The 18,342-nt window shown below is 47.5% G+C and overlaps 1 protein-coding gene across 4 annotated transcripts in view; it reads left to right on the top strand.

Moving 5' to 3' along the window:
• The window catches only part of SCAPER (S-phase cyclin A associated protein in the ER), a 150,443-nt gene that overhangs the window by 86,413 nt on the left and 45,688 nt on the right, over nucleotides 1-18,342 (top strand). For all 4 annotated transcript variants that reach the window (XM_037053468.1, XM_037053466.1, XM_037053467.1 and 1 more), the window contains 2 exons: nucleotides 2,477-2,592; nucleotides 12,058-12,181. In XM_037053468.1, coding sequence (XP_036909363.1) covers nucleotides 2,477-2,592; nucleotides 12,058-12,181 — 240 coding nt within the window. The remainder of the gene's footprint in view (nucleotides 1-2,476; nucleotides 2,593-12,057; nucleotides 12,182-18,342) is intronic.

The raw sequence follows: 18,342 nt of genomic DNA, 5'->3' as shown, positions 1-18,342 counted from the left end.
TGAGGAATTTCGTCGTCGGTCATCCCGTCGTCATGTCCCTCGTCTGCCCCTCTCTGTGCTTGCAGACACAGACTGCGCAGCAAACACCGACCTGGGGTGTGACAAATTGGACCCGTGGCTCCAGGAAGGAGCGCTGGCTGCAGGGGCCTGCGGGGGCTTCCCAGGAGACGAGAAGAGGGTTCTGGTCGTCGTTTGTCACACGGAATTGAGTGGTACACTTAAGATCTCAGCCTTTCTCCCAACTGGAAAATATAGTGCAATTTGAAAAACAGGCAATAATCATACTGTGTTCAATCCCATTGATCATCAGGAAAAGGCAGTAAAAACCTTAACAAAATGCCAGTGCACACCCATTCGAATGACTACAGGTAAAAAGAATACTGGTGAAACCATGCTTTGGTGTGCATGCGGACTACCTGAAATCGTCGCTGCACTGCAGTGTCTGCACAGGTGGTTTCTGGACTTGGGGAAGCTGCGTGGCCGCAGCTGACAGCTGTGCACACTCTCTGGCCCCGTCGTTCCGCTCCTAAGCATGTCCCTAACCCTGGTGTGCCGCAGGGGGCTGAGCACGTGTTCAGAAGTGTTTACAGCAGCACTGACTGCAGCTTCCGAGGGGAAACAGACCAAGGAGGGAAAGCCACTGAGAAAACCGACAAAGGAGCCTGTGTGGCGAGGAAAAGGAGGAAGTGCTGTGCAGGCCGCCTCACGGGTGCACTGAGGGCAGATCCACGGAGCAAGAAGGGTAGCCACTGCAGACGATGCTGTGACCCTGCATTTGCAGGCGTGAGAGGAGGGCCGAGGGAGTCCGCGCCTTTCAAAGTCAGGGCGACCTACACCTGTGGGAAAGGGGGGTGGACGATGCAGGGGCACGTGGCCAAGCTTTCTTCACGGGAGGTGTTCAGGGGGATCCGAGTGCCGCAGCTCACCCGGCCTCGCACTGGGGATCCGTGCCGTTTTCTCTGTGTTTGCTTCAGGCTAACATGGAAGTTACTTTCTAGTATGTTGACGTCCCAGCGTAAGAAGAAATAATGGTAACAGCATTGTGGTTTTAAGTAAATTGCTAAACATGTCCGGGTTTTTTATTATTCTGATGGCTAGTTTTATTGTCGAGAAACTTTTTTCAATAATAAAACATTATTAATCTTTAATCCTGGAAGCGTGAGTTCTTGTATAGGATTCACAATGAACGATTTATAGCTCCAGTACATTTTGTTGTGCACAAAGTGGGTAGTTGAATGGCTGGGCTGTGACGCTGCCGAACGCCAGCCGTGTGCTGCACGGAGATTGGAGACCCCATGCGACCCCCCAGCACCGTCCTGAGAACACGAGAGCACTGAGGCAGACGTGCTCGACAGAGTTGGGCTGAAACTCACATCCCCACTGGGATCACCTCGGTGCTTCCCAGAGACTTCAAGGCTTGGTGAACGAACGTAGATGCTGTTGGAAGAATTCCAAGGTGCTGTCGTGGTAGAGGGTTTGTGGGTTGGTCAGCCAGGACTCCCTGCCAAAGGACCACAGACTGGGTGCCGTAAACAGCAAGACTTCATGTTCTCGCAGGTCTGGAGGCTGGACGTCCAAAGCGAAGGTGGCAGCAACTTTGCTTTTCCCCAGAGCCTCTGCTTGGCGTATAAGTGGCCACCTTCTCCGAGCGCGTGCCTCCCTGGTGTCTCCCCTCCACCCCCCGCCCCATGAGAACACCCGGCCTATTGGATCAGGACCCACCAGACGGCCTTAGTTTCAGTTAGTAGCCCCTTTGAAGGCTTTATCCTCAGATACACGTAGTTCTGAGGGACTAAGGGTTAGGACTTCAGCATGAGAATTTGAGAGGGGATGCAATTCAGCCCCTAGGAAGTTGCTGTCCTACTTTGCACGTATGTGATTCACTGACACTCTGCACCCCTAAACCTGGATACAGTGCACCCCAGAACCACGCTTGCCTTCCACATGTCAGAAGGATGCCACGAACTTGGGGAAATTTCTTCCCATAAGAGCTGTAAACAGTTTAGAACATGGACAGAGATAACTAGAGGTCCAGGTCTAAAATGGTGTGATATTCTTCCTAAAATAACTGAAGTGGTAAAAGAGTAAAAGGCGTTGCTAAATGGTTAGTATTAGATTGCCTTATATCTCCAAAAAAAAATCCTAGGAGAGGAACTCTTTGTGGAAGTCTGTCCGTCTCGTTAGGTGATAATGACTATTGCAAAGTGATCGGGTTTTTCAAAATGTTGCTAAAAATTTCTCTGTAAAATGCTGTTTCCATCTGCCTGCTGGCCTCACCCTCACGTGTTCGGCTTTGTGGGGGACTGCAGTCATGTCTTCTGCGTTCGCCACTTTGACCTGCAGTCCTAGGAAACCTTCCTGGGTGTTTGTAGAGGAATGGAACCCGCAGAATGTGCCCCACCATGGCTAAATATTTCATTTGGTTATAATTTTATGCTTGGGAAACTGAGCTAGTTTCTGTTTGTATTTTTTCTAGAATGTGGCTGATCAGATCGCGTTTCAGGCTGCAGGTGGACTGAGAGCCCTGGAACACGTCCTTCAGGGAGCAGTCCTGGCCGCGAATGCGAACGCAGTTCCACGAATTCCTCCCAAGTACGTGTAGTTTTTTAGTCTGTCTTTTATGTGTCACTCACGAGTCGTTTCTGCCCTGGTTTCCGTATGGGAGACCACAAGGAAAACTGTATGCGTGCTCAGGCTTGAGTAGCAGAAGCCTACACCCCCCGTCGGGGGCAGATCCCTGATGGGGAGTGAGTGCCCGCCCTCACTTACAGCGTGGAGATTGAGCCTCAGAAGCCTTGAGGAGGAGATCTCGTTGGTCTGCAGTGTTCTCTAGTCCTAAACCAAGAAGCACTGATCAACTCCGGGGCGGTTCTAAGGGCTTACAGAAAGGGACCCCAAAGGAACAGCAGTAAGAGAAAGCCGACTTTCTGTGCTGCGCGCGAAACAGGTGAGTGGGCCTGGTCCCAGGGGCCCGAGTGTGCAGTTGGAAGCCCCTCACTCGCAGGAAGAGCACTCTAAGGCCAGACCGCCGTCGGCTAAGTCCCAGCCAAGTAGCTGGGCCTTTATCTGCAGAGTGCTCTCTGTCATCAGGTAAAAAAAAAAAAAAAAAATCCAAAAGTATGTTACTTTTTTTTCCTGGGACACATTTCTGTAAAACAGAAGCAGCACCAGCTCTGGAGTCAGACAAAGGTGGCCTCGTTCCCATCCGCCACGTCGCAGCTGGAACAGTTGGGGCAGCTGCCCTGGCCCGTGGGTGTGTCTCCTCCACGGTCCGAGGTGTCGCGTCCACCTGGCGGTGCCGCTGTGCGGGTCCCAGACCACTTGGGACTCCCCGTGTGTGTGAGACAGGAAGTTGAGGGAGGGCCCAGCAGTGATGTTGGAAACAGAACTGCGGTGTCTCCACGTTGCCTCAAACTCCCCTGCGGCACTGACACCAGGTGCAGAGATGGGGGGAGTCATCCCGTCGGACGGTGGGGACGGTGTGGAGTGGAAGCCGTGGACACCTCGTGTGACAGCCGTGTCACGGCCCTCAGTGCACGCTCCTGAAGTGGCGTTGGGCGAACCCGTTGTTAACCAGCAGTTCCTTATTCCCAGGCAGGGTTGTTTTAATGTAATTCTAAATACCTATTTTCAGATCACAGTTATGGAAAGTGAAGAATACCCTCCTGCACAGTAAAGTAAAAAGCGGCTCAGAGCTGATCAGCCATAGTGACTGATGAATGCTCTTCCCCAGCCGACTTATGGCGGCGTTTTGCTCATGCCTCACGAGGCGGCACCGAGACAGTTATAGTGGGCAGCTGTCGCGCCGCTAATAAGATTAAAGTAAAGAAATTAGTTGTGTCGACTTTAATCTGCTGTGGAACACGGCAAGCCACCTGCGTCTTCCCCGGAGCCAGCGTGTTTCGTGGTGAATTTAAACTCCCATCCCCAGATTCTCCTTAAGACCAGATCTGAACACGTGCTGTCGCTAACTNAGTCAGACAAAGGTGGCCTCGTTCCCATCCGCCACGTCGCAGCTGGAACAGTTGGGGCAGCTGCCCTGGCCCGTGGGTGTGTCTCCTCCACGGTCCGAGGTGTCGCGTCCACCTGGCGGTGCCACTGTGCGGGTCCCAGACCACTTGGGACTCCCCGTGTGTGTGAGACAGGAAGTTGAGGGAGGGCCCAGCAGTGATGTTGGAAACAGAACTGCGGTGTCTCCACATTGCCTCAAACTCCCCTGCGGCACTGACACCAGGTGCAGAGATGGGGGGAGTCATCCCGTCGGACGGCGGGGACGGTGTGGAGTGGAAGCCGTGGACACCTCGTGTGACAGCCGTGTCACGGCCCTCAGTGCACGCTCCTGAAGTGGCGTTGGGCGAACCCGTTGTTAACCAGCAGTTCCTTATTCCCAGGCAGGGTTGTTTTAATGTAATTCTAAATACCTATTTTCAGATCACAGTTATGGAAAGTGAAGAATACCCTCCTGCACAGTAAAGTAAAAAGCGGCTCAGAGCTGATCAGCCATAGTGACTGATGAATGCTCTTCCCCAGCCGACTTATGGCGGCGTTTTGCTCATGCCTCACGAGGCGGCACCGAGACAGTTATAGTGGGCAGCTGTCGCGCCGCTAATAAGATTAAAGTAAAGAAATTAGTTGTGTCGACTTTAATCTGCTGTGGAACACGGCGAGCCACCTGCGTCTTCCCCGGAGCCAGCGTGTTTCGTGGTGAATTTAAACTCCCATCCCCAGATTCTCCTTAAGACCAGATCTGAACACGTGCTGTCGCTAACTGTCTTGTTACCAGACAGAATGGAGTGTGACACTGGAGTTTGAAGTTAATGTTTTCATTTCATGCTCCCCTACATTTTAAAATATATTGTAATCTTTGAAATGTAACATCTTCTCAGTGGGAGGTTAATTTTGGGAAATGCTGGAAGTCTAATTAGGTTGGTACTTAACATATATGTGACTTCTCATCTGAAGGTACAATGTGTCTCTGCGGAGTAATTCAGTCGCCTGTTCTGCATTGTAACAGATTCACCAATTAAACAAAAACCCTTGCAATAATTCACCTAGTTGAAGATTTCTCCGAGGGGTCCTTATGATGAGGGAAATACTTTAATTTAAAAATTTGGTTTTTTGTTATTAAAGTGTTGCATGATAGAATGTGATGTGCATGTGATCGCCACCTGGGACTGTCGGGCTGAGTGTGGTGCAGACTGGAGTGCAGGCTGCACATCGCCGACCCCCCACAGGGGAGGGGGTCGGCCAGGCCACGTCCCTGCATTGGGGGGCCAGCGGGCCAGGCGGTGCAGTCACACCAGCTGTCACAGCGCTGGTGGGAGAAAGTATCCCCTTCACACGTAGCATGCACTGACCCAGCTGTCTCACTGTCCACTGCCAAAACCAAATTCTGTCACAAGTCCACCTCTGTGGTCACAGAAATGTCAGAACTGAGTCATCTTTGCCTTGTTCAATCCCCTGCGTCGTTCTTCTGTCCACAGGTTTCTTGCTGAGAAGGCAGTTTCTTGCTAACCAAGAGTTGTTTATCTAATTGTGCTTCTTTAACATCTTCTGAGTTTAGCAAGAAAATAAGACTTTTATTTCCATATGTGAAAAACCACATGTAGAGCTTCTTGCAAATACTGTGTTTCCCTGCTTTCATTCACTACATTTTTTCCCCATCAGTATCACACATCCAGAATCTGTGTGTGCGACAGGCCCACTGATTCAGACGTGGCTCCACTGGGAACCTCTCCCCCCGGCGGCAGTAAGTAGGTTCGTGCCCCTGAGCAGGCGGCACTGTGCTCCCGGGAGCAGTCTGTGAGCTCTCATGCAGTGTCCTAACTCGACAGTCGCGGGCCCAGTGACACACACTGGAGCCTTCCTACTTTCTGTGGAGATGCATCGAGAGATCAAATACTGTCCTTCCTGTTTGCAAATGAGAGCTGGTTTAACTTGTTTTAAAATGTAAAATCATAAATTTTCCACGGATTTTCTAAGCTGGGCGCTGTCATTTCTTTACCTGCTTCAGGTGAGGAAGAGACTATTGTATCCGTTCATTCTGCCAGTCAGGGCGTATTTTTCACTCTCTGGGCCAGGAACTGTTTAGGGGCTCTGGGTGCATCACAGAGTAAAAGTTAATAAATGTGCAAAAGACCTGAACTGGTGCTTCACCAACGAAGATGCAGATGGTGAACAAGCATATGAAGAGATCTCAACATCACTAGGAAATAGAAAGTAAAACTGCAGTAAGATACTTCATCATACCTATTAAAGTCGCCCATGGCGCCAAACCGAAGCCACCGGGTCCCGAGAGCCTGCAGGGTGCGTGGAACGCCCTCGCCCCAGTGGTGGGGCTGCAGAGTGGTGCAGCCGCTGGGGAGGAGTCTGGCGATGCCTCGTGAAGTTACGCGTGCACTTACTAGATGGCTCCGCAGGCCCCGTCCTGCCCAGGTACCGCAGGGAAGTGAGGAGCGTGTTCTCTCCAGAACCTGAAAGTGCTGGTTTGCAGCCGCTTGGTTCTTACTTGCCCCAAACTGGAGACCCCCCTAGTGTTCTTCAGCTGGCGGACGAATAGCAATCCACAAGCATAGAAAGTACCCATGCAATGATAGGATATGATGTGATGTGATATGAAATATAATACAATTAATTAGTTATGAAAAGGATGGACCTCAGACGGTACTATGCTAAGTGAAAAAAGCCATCTAAGAAAGGCAAGACTAAAGTCTCTTTTGAATGGAAAACAGATCCGTGTCTGTCCAGCACTGGGAGAGGAGATGACTAGAAAGGGCGCGCCCGGGGGCGTTTGGGGAGCTGGAGGTTGGAGACCCTGCAGAAGCGACCTTCCTTTGTATAGGTACATGCTCGTCAGCACGCAAGAACGCAGGGAACTGTCGCCACACGGTGTTCCTAGGGGGTCTCGTAGAGAGCACGCTCCGTCAAGCAAATGACTACAGGTACATTAACATAGGGGTTGGGGGTGAGCGTTAAGTATGTAATTATAGCACAAAACTGAAGGGTGAGAGGCGGACTCGCGTATAACGTGACTGCACTTGGAGACAGTGGCTAGTCCAGCCTCACTGGGGGTGAGGAGCGGGTGTGGGTTTTGCCACGATATTTTTAACAGTTTTCAGTCATTGTAATTGGTGATGCTTTTGTTACTCAGAAACTGTTGTGTGTTGTAATGTAGCATAAAGCAAATGAGTACTTCTGGAAATTTTACTTCCGTCATTCTCAACGCTCTTAAGGACCTGTATTCTTGGTATCAAAGAACAGAGAGAGAGAGAGAGAGAGTGCTATAAAGTTGAAAGAAAAGAAGTTCCTTACTCCTTCCTGATTTTGAATCTGAAATAACATGAACTCCTAAGATATTTTATTTTTCAGTAAGGGGTGGGTTTCCTGCCTCTGCTTAGTCTAATGAGTACTTGAGAAGTCGAATAGTGGAAAATCTGGTGAATTTACGTGTTAATATATTCCCCAGTGGCACGTTCTTCTGTATTCTGCCCCCTCAGACATCCCTGTGCACAGCCAGCTCTGCTTCGCGCCGAGGCTCCACGGGGACGGATCAGTCGAGGACTTTGCCTCGAAGTCACGGAGGGTCGCTGTGTAACAGAATAGCGTTTTCAGTGTTTTCACAGGAGGCTCAGCTTTCGCGGCTCCTGCAGGGCAGCCCCGCACCACAGGCCCCTCCCTGTGGGGGCCGCTCCCTCGCTGGGTGCAGTTTGGGCACCTTCTCACGGCAGCTAACAGCTCTCAATGTCAGAAAAACCTTCTAAGTAATATCTAAAGAAATTAGTTTGAAGCTTTGCAAAGCAAAGCAGAATTTCAGAATGATAATGCAAATAAACTGTATGCCATTTATTAAATGCTTAGAGTAAACTAAAGGCGCTTGGTCAGTTATAATAGGTTGGGGCCCTGGTGTTTAATTCTCAAGGCAGTTGCTTTCAAGTATCTGCTGTCCTGACACCAGTGTGAGACAGGATTTGGGGCAGAAGTGTCTCCTGAGCAGTCTTAAGGACTGCAAAGGGCATTAGGGCATGAACTGCGCACGTAACTAAGTTAGGGAGTCAAATCCTCTGAGGATGCGGCCCCCGGGGCTTTTCTCTTGGACTCTTTTGTAATGTCTCAGGTACTAGACTGCCTGTCTGAGGTGCACACACTTGCATTCTGTTACAGTCATCTCATATGTAAATAAGTTCCTGCTCTTATTACCGAAATACCCACTTTTGTGATGTGTTTTCTGGCCTCTGTTTTTCAGAGGAAACCTGTTCTATGAGAAGACTGACCTAAGACCCAGTGTGTTGTCACCATTCCTCGGGGCAGAAAGCCTTTATTGCGACCCAGTCTCAGCGTAGTTCTGACAGGGTGGACAGTAGCATTTTAATGTCTTCTGAGAAGATCATTTTAAACTCTGGGCTTTGTGTTTGATGTTGTGAAAAGTGCTTCCAGTCATTCGAGTCTTAAGTTACAAGGAGGGCTGCTTGGGCAGACCACCCAGGCTGGCTCGAAGGCGTACCCCTTCTGAGACAGGTGCTCTTCAGACAGAGCTCGCCTTTCAGCCAGGTTTTGCTGAGTGGACGAGTTTTGCTGGCCCTGAGTTTTTGCCCCCTGCCCCCTTGTTCTCTTCTCATCAGAAGGTAGTTTCTCTGCGGCAGTTTCCTGGCAGAGTTTGTGAGCTTGAGATTGCAGAGACGCACGCGGCGTGGCTGTCGTGCAAAGCACAGGGGGCGTGAGGACGAAGTCCCACACCGTGTGCTGTCTGCTTTTTTTATGCATATCTTTCTTTTTTTTTTAAGTGGTATTTATTTACTTTTAGAGAGGGGAAGGGAGCGAGAGACACCAATGTGTGGTTGCCTCGCGTGTGCCTCCCAGTGCAGGCCTAGCCTGCAACCCAGGCCTGTGCCCTGACTGGGAATCGAACCAGCAACCCCTTGGTTTGCAGGCCGGCACTCACCCCACGGAGCCGCAGCAGCTGGGGCTGTGTGTGTGTTTCTTTATGCCTCGTGACATTCCACAAAAGATGTTAGGCACGTTGTAAGCATTGCATTGAATGAAACAGAGAAACAGAAATTAAAAATCAAGGCCATAAAGGTATAGATCAAAACCAAAGGGAAAATAAGATACAATTACAAACTTATAAGGTTCCCCGTGTCATTCTGATGTAGTACCCTTATGTCTGAAGCCTTGAGGGACCTACAATTTTACATATTCTATGCTAAAGCTACAATACACGAATAATGTGATATTGGTACAGTGCTTGACAAAATGATCACTTAGACTAGGAAACCAGGGAGTACATCCTGTACGATAAAGGCAGCTTTTCAAACCAGTGGAAAGGGTGGGTTATTCAGTAATGTCTTTGAGGTGGTGAATAAATTTAGGCTTCTGCCTCACACAAAAATAAATTCTAAAAGTTTTGATACTTAATTATAAAAACCATAAAATTACTGCACACAGTGGTTTAATTCAAGAAAAACAGATGCAGTAGCTCAGCGGATTGAGCACGGGCCTGCAAACCACACGATCGCGGTTCGATTCCCAGTCAGGGCACATGCCTGGGTTGCAGGCCAGTTGCCAGCAGGGGACGCATGAGAGGCAACCACACATTGACATTTCTCTCCCTCTTTTCTTCCCTTCCCCTCTAAAGATAAATAAATAAAATCTTAAAAAAAAAAGAAAAACAGATGCAAAGGGCTGGGTACAAATGTATGCTTAACACATGTCATAATGAAGAGGGTTTTAAAGAATAAAAGGAGGAGAAGAAAACATAAAATTCCAAAGAAAACAATTGTTAGGCTGCATAAAATTGTGTGGCTTCCATACATAAAAAATACCTTTAAAATAATGTAGGCAAAATGAAAGGCATTAAACTGACAAAAATATTAAGAACATATATTATCCCTCTGTTATATTGATAATGAGAGAATTTGGTAAATCATTAAGGAAAAGGTGAAAACCTCCAATAAAAATTTTAAAATAGAGAATAAGAATAATTAACAAAAAGACAAGTATAAATGCCAATTTGACTTTGAAAAAAGTAAATTCTTACTTTGTACCTCATCCTACCATCAATTTTATATTGAGGATTTAAATGTAAAATCTATTAAAAAATTAGAAATACACTTAAAAGAATATTTTTATAATCTTGAAATGGAAAGGTCCTTCCAAATTTGACAGAAAATCTAGATGTGCTAAAGGAAAAGTTAGATAAGCAACAAACTGGAAAATTTACTTGCAACGTGATAATCGAAAGTTAACATGTATTATTGGTAAAGAGCCTTATAAGTCAATGAATAAGAATAGACAAACAATGGAAAAGTGAGTAAAAGGTTCATATTGATAATTCAAGAAAGTGTAAATATACATGGCATATAAGCACATAAAATAATCCTTATTCATATTAATAATAAAAGAAATGCAGCCTTTAACAATACCATTTTTAGTTGTCAAATTGGTAAAGATCCATTGTTGCCAAAAGCACAGAGAAACTTTTTCTGGGAGTATAAAGTGGTTAAAACATTTTCTTCTGGAGAGCAATTTGAATTTGGCAGTGTCTGTGAAAAATCTTTAAAGTGCCCATATTCTTTGACCCAAAATATCATCCCGAGAAATGTATCCTTAGGAAGAAGTGTGGTGTGTTCGGTGCAGGTGTTTGCGACCTTGGCCTGCACTGTCGGCACCCCTTGTCCCTGAGCTCAGAAGACGGCCCTCCATCTGCAGTGCAGTCTGAGAGGGCACCAACCTGCCCACGCCCTGCGTGTGGGCTGTGCCCTCGGCCTCCTGACCCAGCACACCCACTCCAGACCTTCCTTCTGTTGTCTGTACCCTGAAGCATTACAGTCAGCGGTGCCCCGTATTCAGGAAGCTGTTAATCGTGTGAACAAGGTGCAACTGTACAGACAAACAGGTGGTCACAGGTACACCAGGGCTCCCTTCCCTGTTTCTCCCCGGGGAGCATCAGAGAGCTTGTCTGCCTCGTGCGCCTCGCACAGGGCCTGGAAAACCCCGGCACTTAGTTGTTTGCCAAGTGAGCGAGTACTCAGTGGTGTTTCTCGGACCTGTGCCTCAGCTCCCCAACTAGCATCTCTTGGGGAGGAACAGTGCTCAGACTGTAGGACCCCGTTCTAGAGCAAAGCTCCAGACTTGAAGGTGCATCGAGCTAGCTGCAGAATTTGGTACAACACGAATTGCTGGACTCTGCCCCAGAGTTTCTGTTCAGTAGGTCTGGGTTGGGGCCTGAGAATTTGTTTTCCTGAAAAGTTCCCGAGTGATATTGATGATGTGGATCCGTGGCCCAACTTGAAGAATTACTGTCCTAGGGGATCGGTTGCAAGGGACCCAAGTCAGAACCTTGTCACATGGGACTTAGCAGCGGATGTGACCGGACGTGTCTCTCAGCAGTGCAGCTTTTCATCGAGGTCTTGAGAGCACCCGGAAGACTACCCCTTGAGTTTGTGATTTCAAGTGTTTTTGGTTTTTTAAACAGTGGCCTATGTATCTTTTTAATCCTTGAAAGAGGAACATTTCTTGGATCAACTTGAACTTAGGCTGTTGCCCTCCGCAGGCCCTCCTCCACAGGGCACAGCGGGGTCCATGTCCTTGCAGCCTCCGAGCTGCTGGGGGGCTCAGCCCCGGTCTCCTCCGAGGTTCCTGTCTCCCAGGAAAGAGCGCCTCCTCCTGGGGCTCCCTCCCCCGTCACCCACTGTGTCCTGGGCCAGGAGATCCGGCGTCCGGAGCCTTGGCACATCCTTTCTCTGGGTATTGTTCAAAGACTTCCAGGCCCCAAAGTTCCTGGATATTATAATCTTAGATTATTAAGACTGTTCCATTGCCTGCTGCTGCCAACTGAGAGATAAATAAGAGGCAAGAATTGGGTGCTAAGGGACATGGGGCTTTGGGTGAAACCTGCAGCCCTTTTCACCTGGTGACGGGCCTTGTACCTAAGGTCTGGCTCGGTTGGTTGGAGCAAACCCTGTTACCTGCCCATTTCTTTGCACTATTTATTTTCTGTATTTTAACTGTTTAGAGAAGCTCTGCCGAGGTTTTCTAAATGGCGCTTTCTTCTCCTGTTAGGTCTCTCTGCAGTGCAGTCAATGTTTACAACCTCACCTGCAGTAACTGCTCGGAGAACTGCACCGACGTTCTGTTCAGTAACAAGATTACCTTCTTAATGGACCTCCTGATGCACCAGTTGACGGTATGTGATATTACTGCTTTGAATTAGAAATATTCTCTGTGGAGGAAACTAAAAGAATTCAGCGTATTTGCTCTCCAGATGGAAAAAACTGGAGGTGGCCAGGAGAGGAGAACAGGGACCAACAAGAGAAACCTTAAATTTAAAGTGTCGTACTGGATTCTCCTCAGTTCCAATATTTAGTGACAATACACTGGTGACACTTGCCAAGACCGTAAGTTGACATGGTTAGCATGGGGCTTTGGAGTCGGTTGAACTCAGACCTGGGAGCCTGCGTGCGGGAGTTCCGTACCGGGGCAGAGAGCTGGGAGGGCCACCACGGCTGTCTTGCCAGCTTGGTTAAAAGGGCCAAGTAAAAGGAATTTGTGGTGGCCACGGGCTTTTTTTTTTTTTTTTAAGCAAGAAACCCCTCCTCAGTGGTACTTCAGAAATGGGAACAAGCAGCCAATTTTACCCTTAAGTTTTATTTCAGCTCACAGATGTCGAGACAGGTAAGCTCAGTGTAATATCCTATGGTTTAAGCCTGTCGACTGCAGTCTCCAGAGCACAGCCCTGAGGCCAGAAATTTCCTGGTGAAGTTTCTGAGTCCCTGAGGGATTGGCACAAAATCACTCTCCGGCTGTAAGTGTACAACGTGCGAGGTTTTTTTTTTTTCAGAGCCGGTTTCCTTTTACTCAGCACGTAGTTCTAATGGCTCTTCCGAAGCCGTGCGGCTTTTGTTCTCCCTCCTCCTCCATCTGGTTAATTTCTGCACGTTCTGCAGCCCTTCCCTGAGACGCAGCGGCACCCTCCCCAGCCCAACTACATTCCCCAAGTTCATCTTCCACAGAACTGCTCACAGCGAATTGTAGTTAACCATTTCCTTGTCCACCCCCCCTGTCAGCCGTCACTGCCTCTGAGACCCCAACACAGGGCCTGTAGACTCAGGTCACCGGTGCTGGACAGACGCGTGGACAGACGGATCCCCACGCATCTGAGGCTGAAGATCAGAAAGGGGGCGATGTGGCAGGCATCCGGACAGGGAGACACGGACTGTCACACAGCACAGCCATGGCCGTTCGTGGTGGTGATGTCATTTCAGGCTCATTTGTACATGTTTTTATCTCTAAAAGAAGGCACTAAAATACGGCAAGACATTGTAGCACAAAATTCTATCAGAAATAGGTGAAAGGCAGGGACAAGGAGAAAAACTTAGCGTTTGTTATAGGCCTTATATTCCAGGCATTTTAGTGTATATTGTCTTCTTTAGTTTTTAAAACATGCAGTCCATGTTACTATCCCTTCTTACAGATGAGGAGTCTTGAGTCCCAGAGGGGCTGGCTTGCCAGAGGCCCCACAGGTAGTAAACCACAGAGCCAAGAGTCAGACCTAGGTCCCTGACCCCAGACACAGGCGCTCTACACAGTAACTGACTGACGCTTTTCAAAAGTGGCGACGTCGTGCAAGACGAGGAAAGACTGAGGGGCTGTCAGAGGTCGGAGGAGGCTGAGGAGGTCTGACAGTTAAGTGTGGTGGGATCCTGAACCAGAGACAGGGCGGCAGTGGGCAATTGGGACGTTCAAATAAGGTCTACGGAGTAATGAATCTTATTGGCTCAGTGTTAATTTCCTACTTTCAGAAAGAATCAAATAGAAGTTTTAGGGCTGAAGAATATAACAATTAAACTGAAAAATTAGCTGAAAGAGTTCAAGAGGAGACTTTATCATGCAGAAGAATCAGTGAACTCAAAGACAAGTCATTTTAAATTATCCGGTCCCAGGAACAAAAAGAAGAAAAAGTGGAAAAAGCCAGTGGGGCTTTTGCAGTGCTATCAAACAGAGCAGTATGTGCATAAAGGTGGTCCTGACAGAAGGAGAGAGAACAGAGCAGAGAGGTTTTGCAGAGAAGTAGCAGGCCAAAATTTCTGGCTGGGCAAGGAAATGGGTGTCTGGGTTCAAGCAGTGTGGCAGACAGCAGCTAGGATGAACCCAGAGAAACCCGCACAGAGACACACTGTGATCAGCTTGTCGAGTCTCAGAGGGAATTTGGAAAGCAGCAAGGGGAAAGCGACTCGTCTTGCACAAGGAGCCTCCCTAAAAGTCGGTGGGTTTCTCCCCAAGACCCTGCGGGCCAGAGGGAGCGGGATGGTGTATTCAAGATGCTAAAAGAGAATGGTACCAAGGACGCCAAATCCAGCAACACTGTCCTTCTGAAATGAGGAAGGAGTGAAAAGACACCAAACAGGAACACAGGAAGCTCGCCGGTGAAGGCAACAGAGACGAGTGCAGACCGCTGCATTGCTGTAATAGGGTTGGCCATCAGCGTTAATTCAGAGAAACTAAGGACAAGAGGACAGCAGTAACTGTGGCAATGTGTTCATGTGGATACGTAATATAAAAATACGTGTTTTGTGACGACAACATAAAATGTTGGGAAGAGAAGTATAGGTGTGGAGTATTCATGCTTAAAGTTAAGTTGTTGTCGCTTAATATAGATGATTGTAACTTAAGATGTTTTGTGTTAGCCCAATGGTGACCATGAAGGAAATACCTATAAAACATACACACGAAAGGCCCTGACCAGTGTGGCTGTTGGTTGGGCGTCATCTGGCAGAGCAAAGGATCGCTGGTTCAATACCCGGTCAGGGCACATGCTTGGGTTGTGTGTTCAGTCCATGGTCAAGTGCGTATGAGAGACAACCAGTCAGTGTTTCTCTCACGTCAGTGATTCTCTCCCTCTCTTTCTCCTTCCCCCTCCGTCTTTCTAAAAGTAAATAAATGAAATTTTAAAAAGATACACAGAAGAAAATGAGAAAAAATCAAAACATGTTACTACGAAAAACCAGTAGCACAAAAGAAGACGGCAGGAAAGGGTGAGAGACAAAAACAGCGAGATGGCAGTAGTGGTCCCTCCACCAGGAATCACTTCAGATGCAAGTGGATTAAACTCTCCAGGAAAAAGACACACTGGCCAAGTGGATCCGCAAACAAGATCCATCTGTGTACTTCTCTGAGAGACTCACTTTACATTAAGGACACACAAGCTGACAGCGAAAGACCTTGAAAAAGGTATCTGGGCACATGGTAACCAGAGCAGCATGGGTAGCCATACCTGCATCAGAAAATGGACCTGAAGGCCAAAACTCTTCAGAAGACATAAAGAAGGGTGTTATATGGTAATTCCCCAGGAAGGTAACACTGTTGTAAACACACATGCACCTGTTGGAGCACCCAGACATAAGAAGCCGACATTGAAAAACTGAAAGGAGGAGATGACGACACAGTGATCGTAGGGGATTTCAGTCTGATGATGGATAAGCACCCAGAAAGAAAATCAGGAAGGAAACGGAGGGTTTGAACAATGCCGTCTACCAAAATATTCCACCCAGCAGCACCCAGTGACACATTTTTCTCCAGTACACATGGAACATTCTCCAGGACAGATCACGTTAGGTCACAAAATAAGTCAACAAATTTAAGAAGACTGATAACGAGCCACATATATTTCCTGACCACAGTGGAATGAAAATAGAAATGAATGGCAGAAGGAAATTTGGGAAATTTTCACAAATATGTGGAAATCAAATAATACACTCATGAGAAACCAATGGGCCAAAAAAGAAATTAAAAGAAAAGTTAAGTAATACCTTGAGACATGAAAATATAACATACCAAAACTTGTGGAGTGCTGCTGAAGCATCAGTGCTCGGGGGGAAAGTTTATAGCAAGAAATACCTGCAATAAAAAGGAAGAAAGATCTCAAATAAACTGCCTAGTCTTGCACCTCAAGGAACTAGAAAAGCAGAAATGAATGGAGCCCAACAGACAGAAGGAAATAATTGATGTTAGAGTTGAACAAACTAGCGTAACAAACAGACACACAGACCAACAGAAGAGAACAGAGCATCCAGAAATAAGCCCGGGCATGTTCAACCAACACTGGACAAAGGGATTGAGAATACACAAAAGGGAAGGGGTAGAACCTTCGGTAAATGCTTTTGGAAAACTGGACGGCCACATGCAAAAGAATGAAATTGGACCTTTATCTTACACCTTTCCCGTAATATTAGGTCAAAATGGGTTAAATACTTAACATCCTAGAAGAAAACATAAGGAAAAGCTCTTTGACCTTGGTCCTCGCAATTGGCTGTTTTTTAATTTTTTCTTTTGGGCACGACACCAAAAGCATGAGTAACAAAAATAAAACAAACAAGTAAGCAAACAAAACAGGTGGGGCTACGTCAAACTAAAGGGTTTCTGTACAGCAAATGAAAAGGCAACCTAAGACATGAGAGGAATATATTTGAAAACCATATATACAAAATACATCCCTAAAAAATTATTACTGACTACAAAATGAGGAAAAACCTGGCACACACCACCTTATGAAGTGATGAAAGTGAGTGTTATCAGAAGTCCCAGAAGCCTGGAATGGCCTGTGAGAGTTCCGTGGTTTCAGTCAGCTCATGTGTGGACCTCAGCAGCTGAAACACTGGTCATTTAAACACCAGGGCTTGTTTCTGAGAGCTTAAAGGTGGCTTTCGACTTAAAAACATGTCCTTATTGGAAAGTTGTTGTTCTTATGGAAAGAAAGTGAAGCTTTTATTGTAGACTATATAATTGAAACACCTTTAAAATACTTACGGTGGAATTTTTTAAAACAGCTCTTTAACTCACGTTATGAGAATTCCTTAAAGGTGATGACAGCTACTCAATGTATGTTCCCTGCCGCCTTGAACACAGTGTGCAGTCCCTTAACACAGAGACTCAGGAAAGTGTGTGACTGTGGCGCACACAGGGGCCGGAGTGGAGATGTGCCGGGGACGCAGAGGCACCCCGCTTGGGCCTGTCCGGTACCCCGCAGCCACGCGTGGTCTGCCTGCCCTCTGGAAGCTGCCTTGCAGCGTCTTCACTGTCCCGCACGCTTCACAGGGGCTCCTGGCTTTCCAGTAAACAGAGAACGGCGCTCCAGTCGTTAAAGGGTCGTGCGTGCTGCTGAGTTCTCCGGGGTTTTATGAGAGGTGGGGAGTGTACCCTTGGCCTCTGCTCTGCAGAGTCCGCGCTCGCCTGCGGAAGCAGTCTGGGGGGAGGGGGCGGCAGCCGCGTCAGGCCCCCCTTAGCACAGCTGGCTGCGGCAGGTGGCGCGCCGTGGAGGCCACACTGCAGGGCGTGTTTGTTCTTTGAAAGATGACTTGCTTCCTCTCAGATTTTGGCAATATGGTTTAACAAATTGTGAAATGCCCACGTTTTAAAAGTGTGTTTTAAATTTGGCAGTTTCTTATAAACATATGCTTACCCTGCATCCCACCAGTCTCACTGTTCGCTATTTACCCAGGAAAAGTGAAAACATTCCCCCACACAAAAAATTGTATAAGAACAATCTTAGAAGCGTTATTCATAAATAACTGAATTCCACAAGTCCCCCAACAGGTGAAATGATAAACAAATGTGGTAATCCATACACTGGAATAATATTTAACAACAAAAAGGGATAAGCTATGGATACACCCGACAACATGAATGAGTTATTCAGAATTCATGGGGATAAGAAGCCATATTCAAAAGTCTGCTTATCATGTGATTCTAGAAAATACAAACTAATCTACAGTGATACAGACCAGATGAGCGGTCGCCTGGAGCCTGGGGGCAGAGAACTTTGACTTGGAAGGAGCACAGGCTGCCTTTGGGGACCATGAAAACATTGTGTTGCTTGATTATCATGGTTCATACACAGGTACAAACATTTGTCAAAATTTACCAAAGCATGCACTTAAGCTAGGTGCAGTTTACAATAAGATGTGTTTTCAAAGTGTGCTTTTGCCAGTGTGGCAAGGTCATATCCATTGATGAGTCTGGATAAAGAGTGTCAGTTCCTTGTATGTTACTCCTTGGCTTTTCTGACAGCTTGGCGTTTTTTAAAAGGAAAGGTAGTCTGGAGAAGCTTACAGATAAGGTGGCATTTGTATGGAGACCTACAGGAAGTTGGCGGGGCGGGGGGTGGTCCTGAGTGCACTTGGAAGAAGAGTGTTCTAAGGAGAGGCAGACGGACAGTGTGGTGGGTGCAGAGAGCTGAGGCAGCGGGAGGCGGTGGGAGGCCTCACTGTGCGCTGCCTGGTTTGGCTTTTACCACGCAGGGTGAGACACCAGCGGAGGCATGATAGGATTCAACAGATTTGAAAGCATTGT

The sequence above is a fragment of the Sturnira hondurensis genome, unplaced genomic scaffold (assembly GCF_014824575.4).
Source record: "Sturnira hondurensis isolate 20B ecotype Veracruz unplaced genomic scaffold, ASM1482457v3 Scaffold0007865, whole genome shotgun sequence".
Taxonomy (NCBI): Eukaryota; Metazoa; Chordata; class Mammalia; order Chiroptera; family Phyllostomidae; genus Sturnira; species Sturnira hondurensis.
Note: the sequence above shows the minus strand (reverse complement) of the source record. Positions and strands in the feature narration are given on the sequence as shown.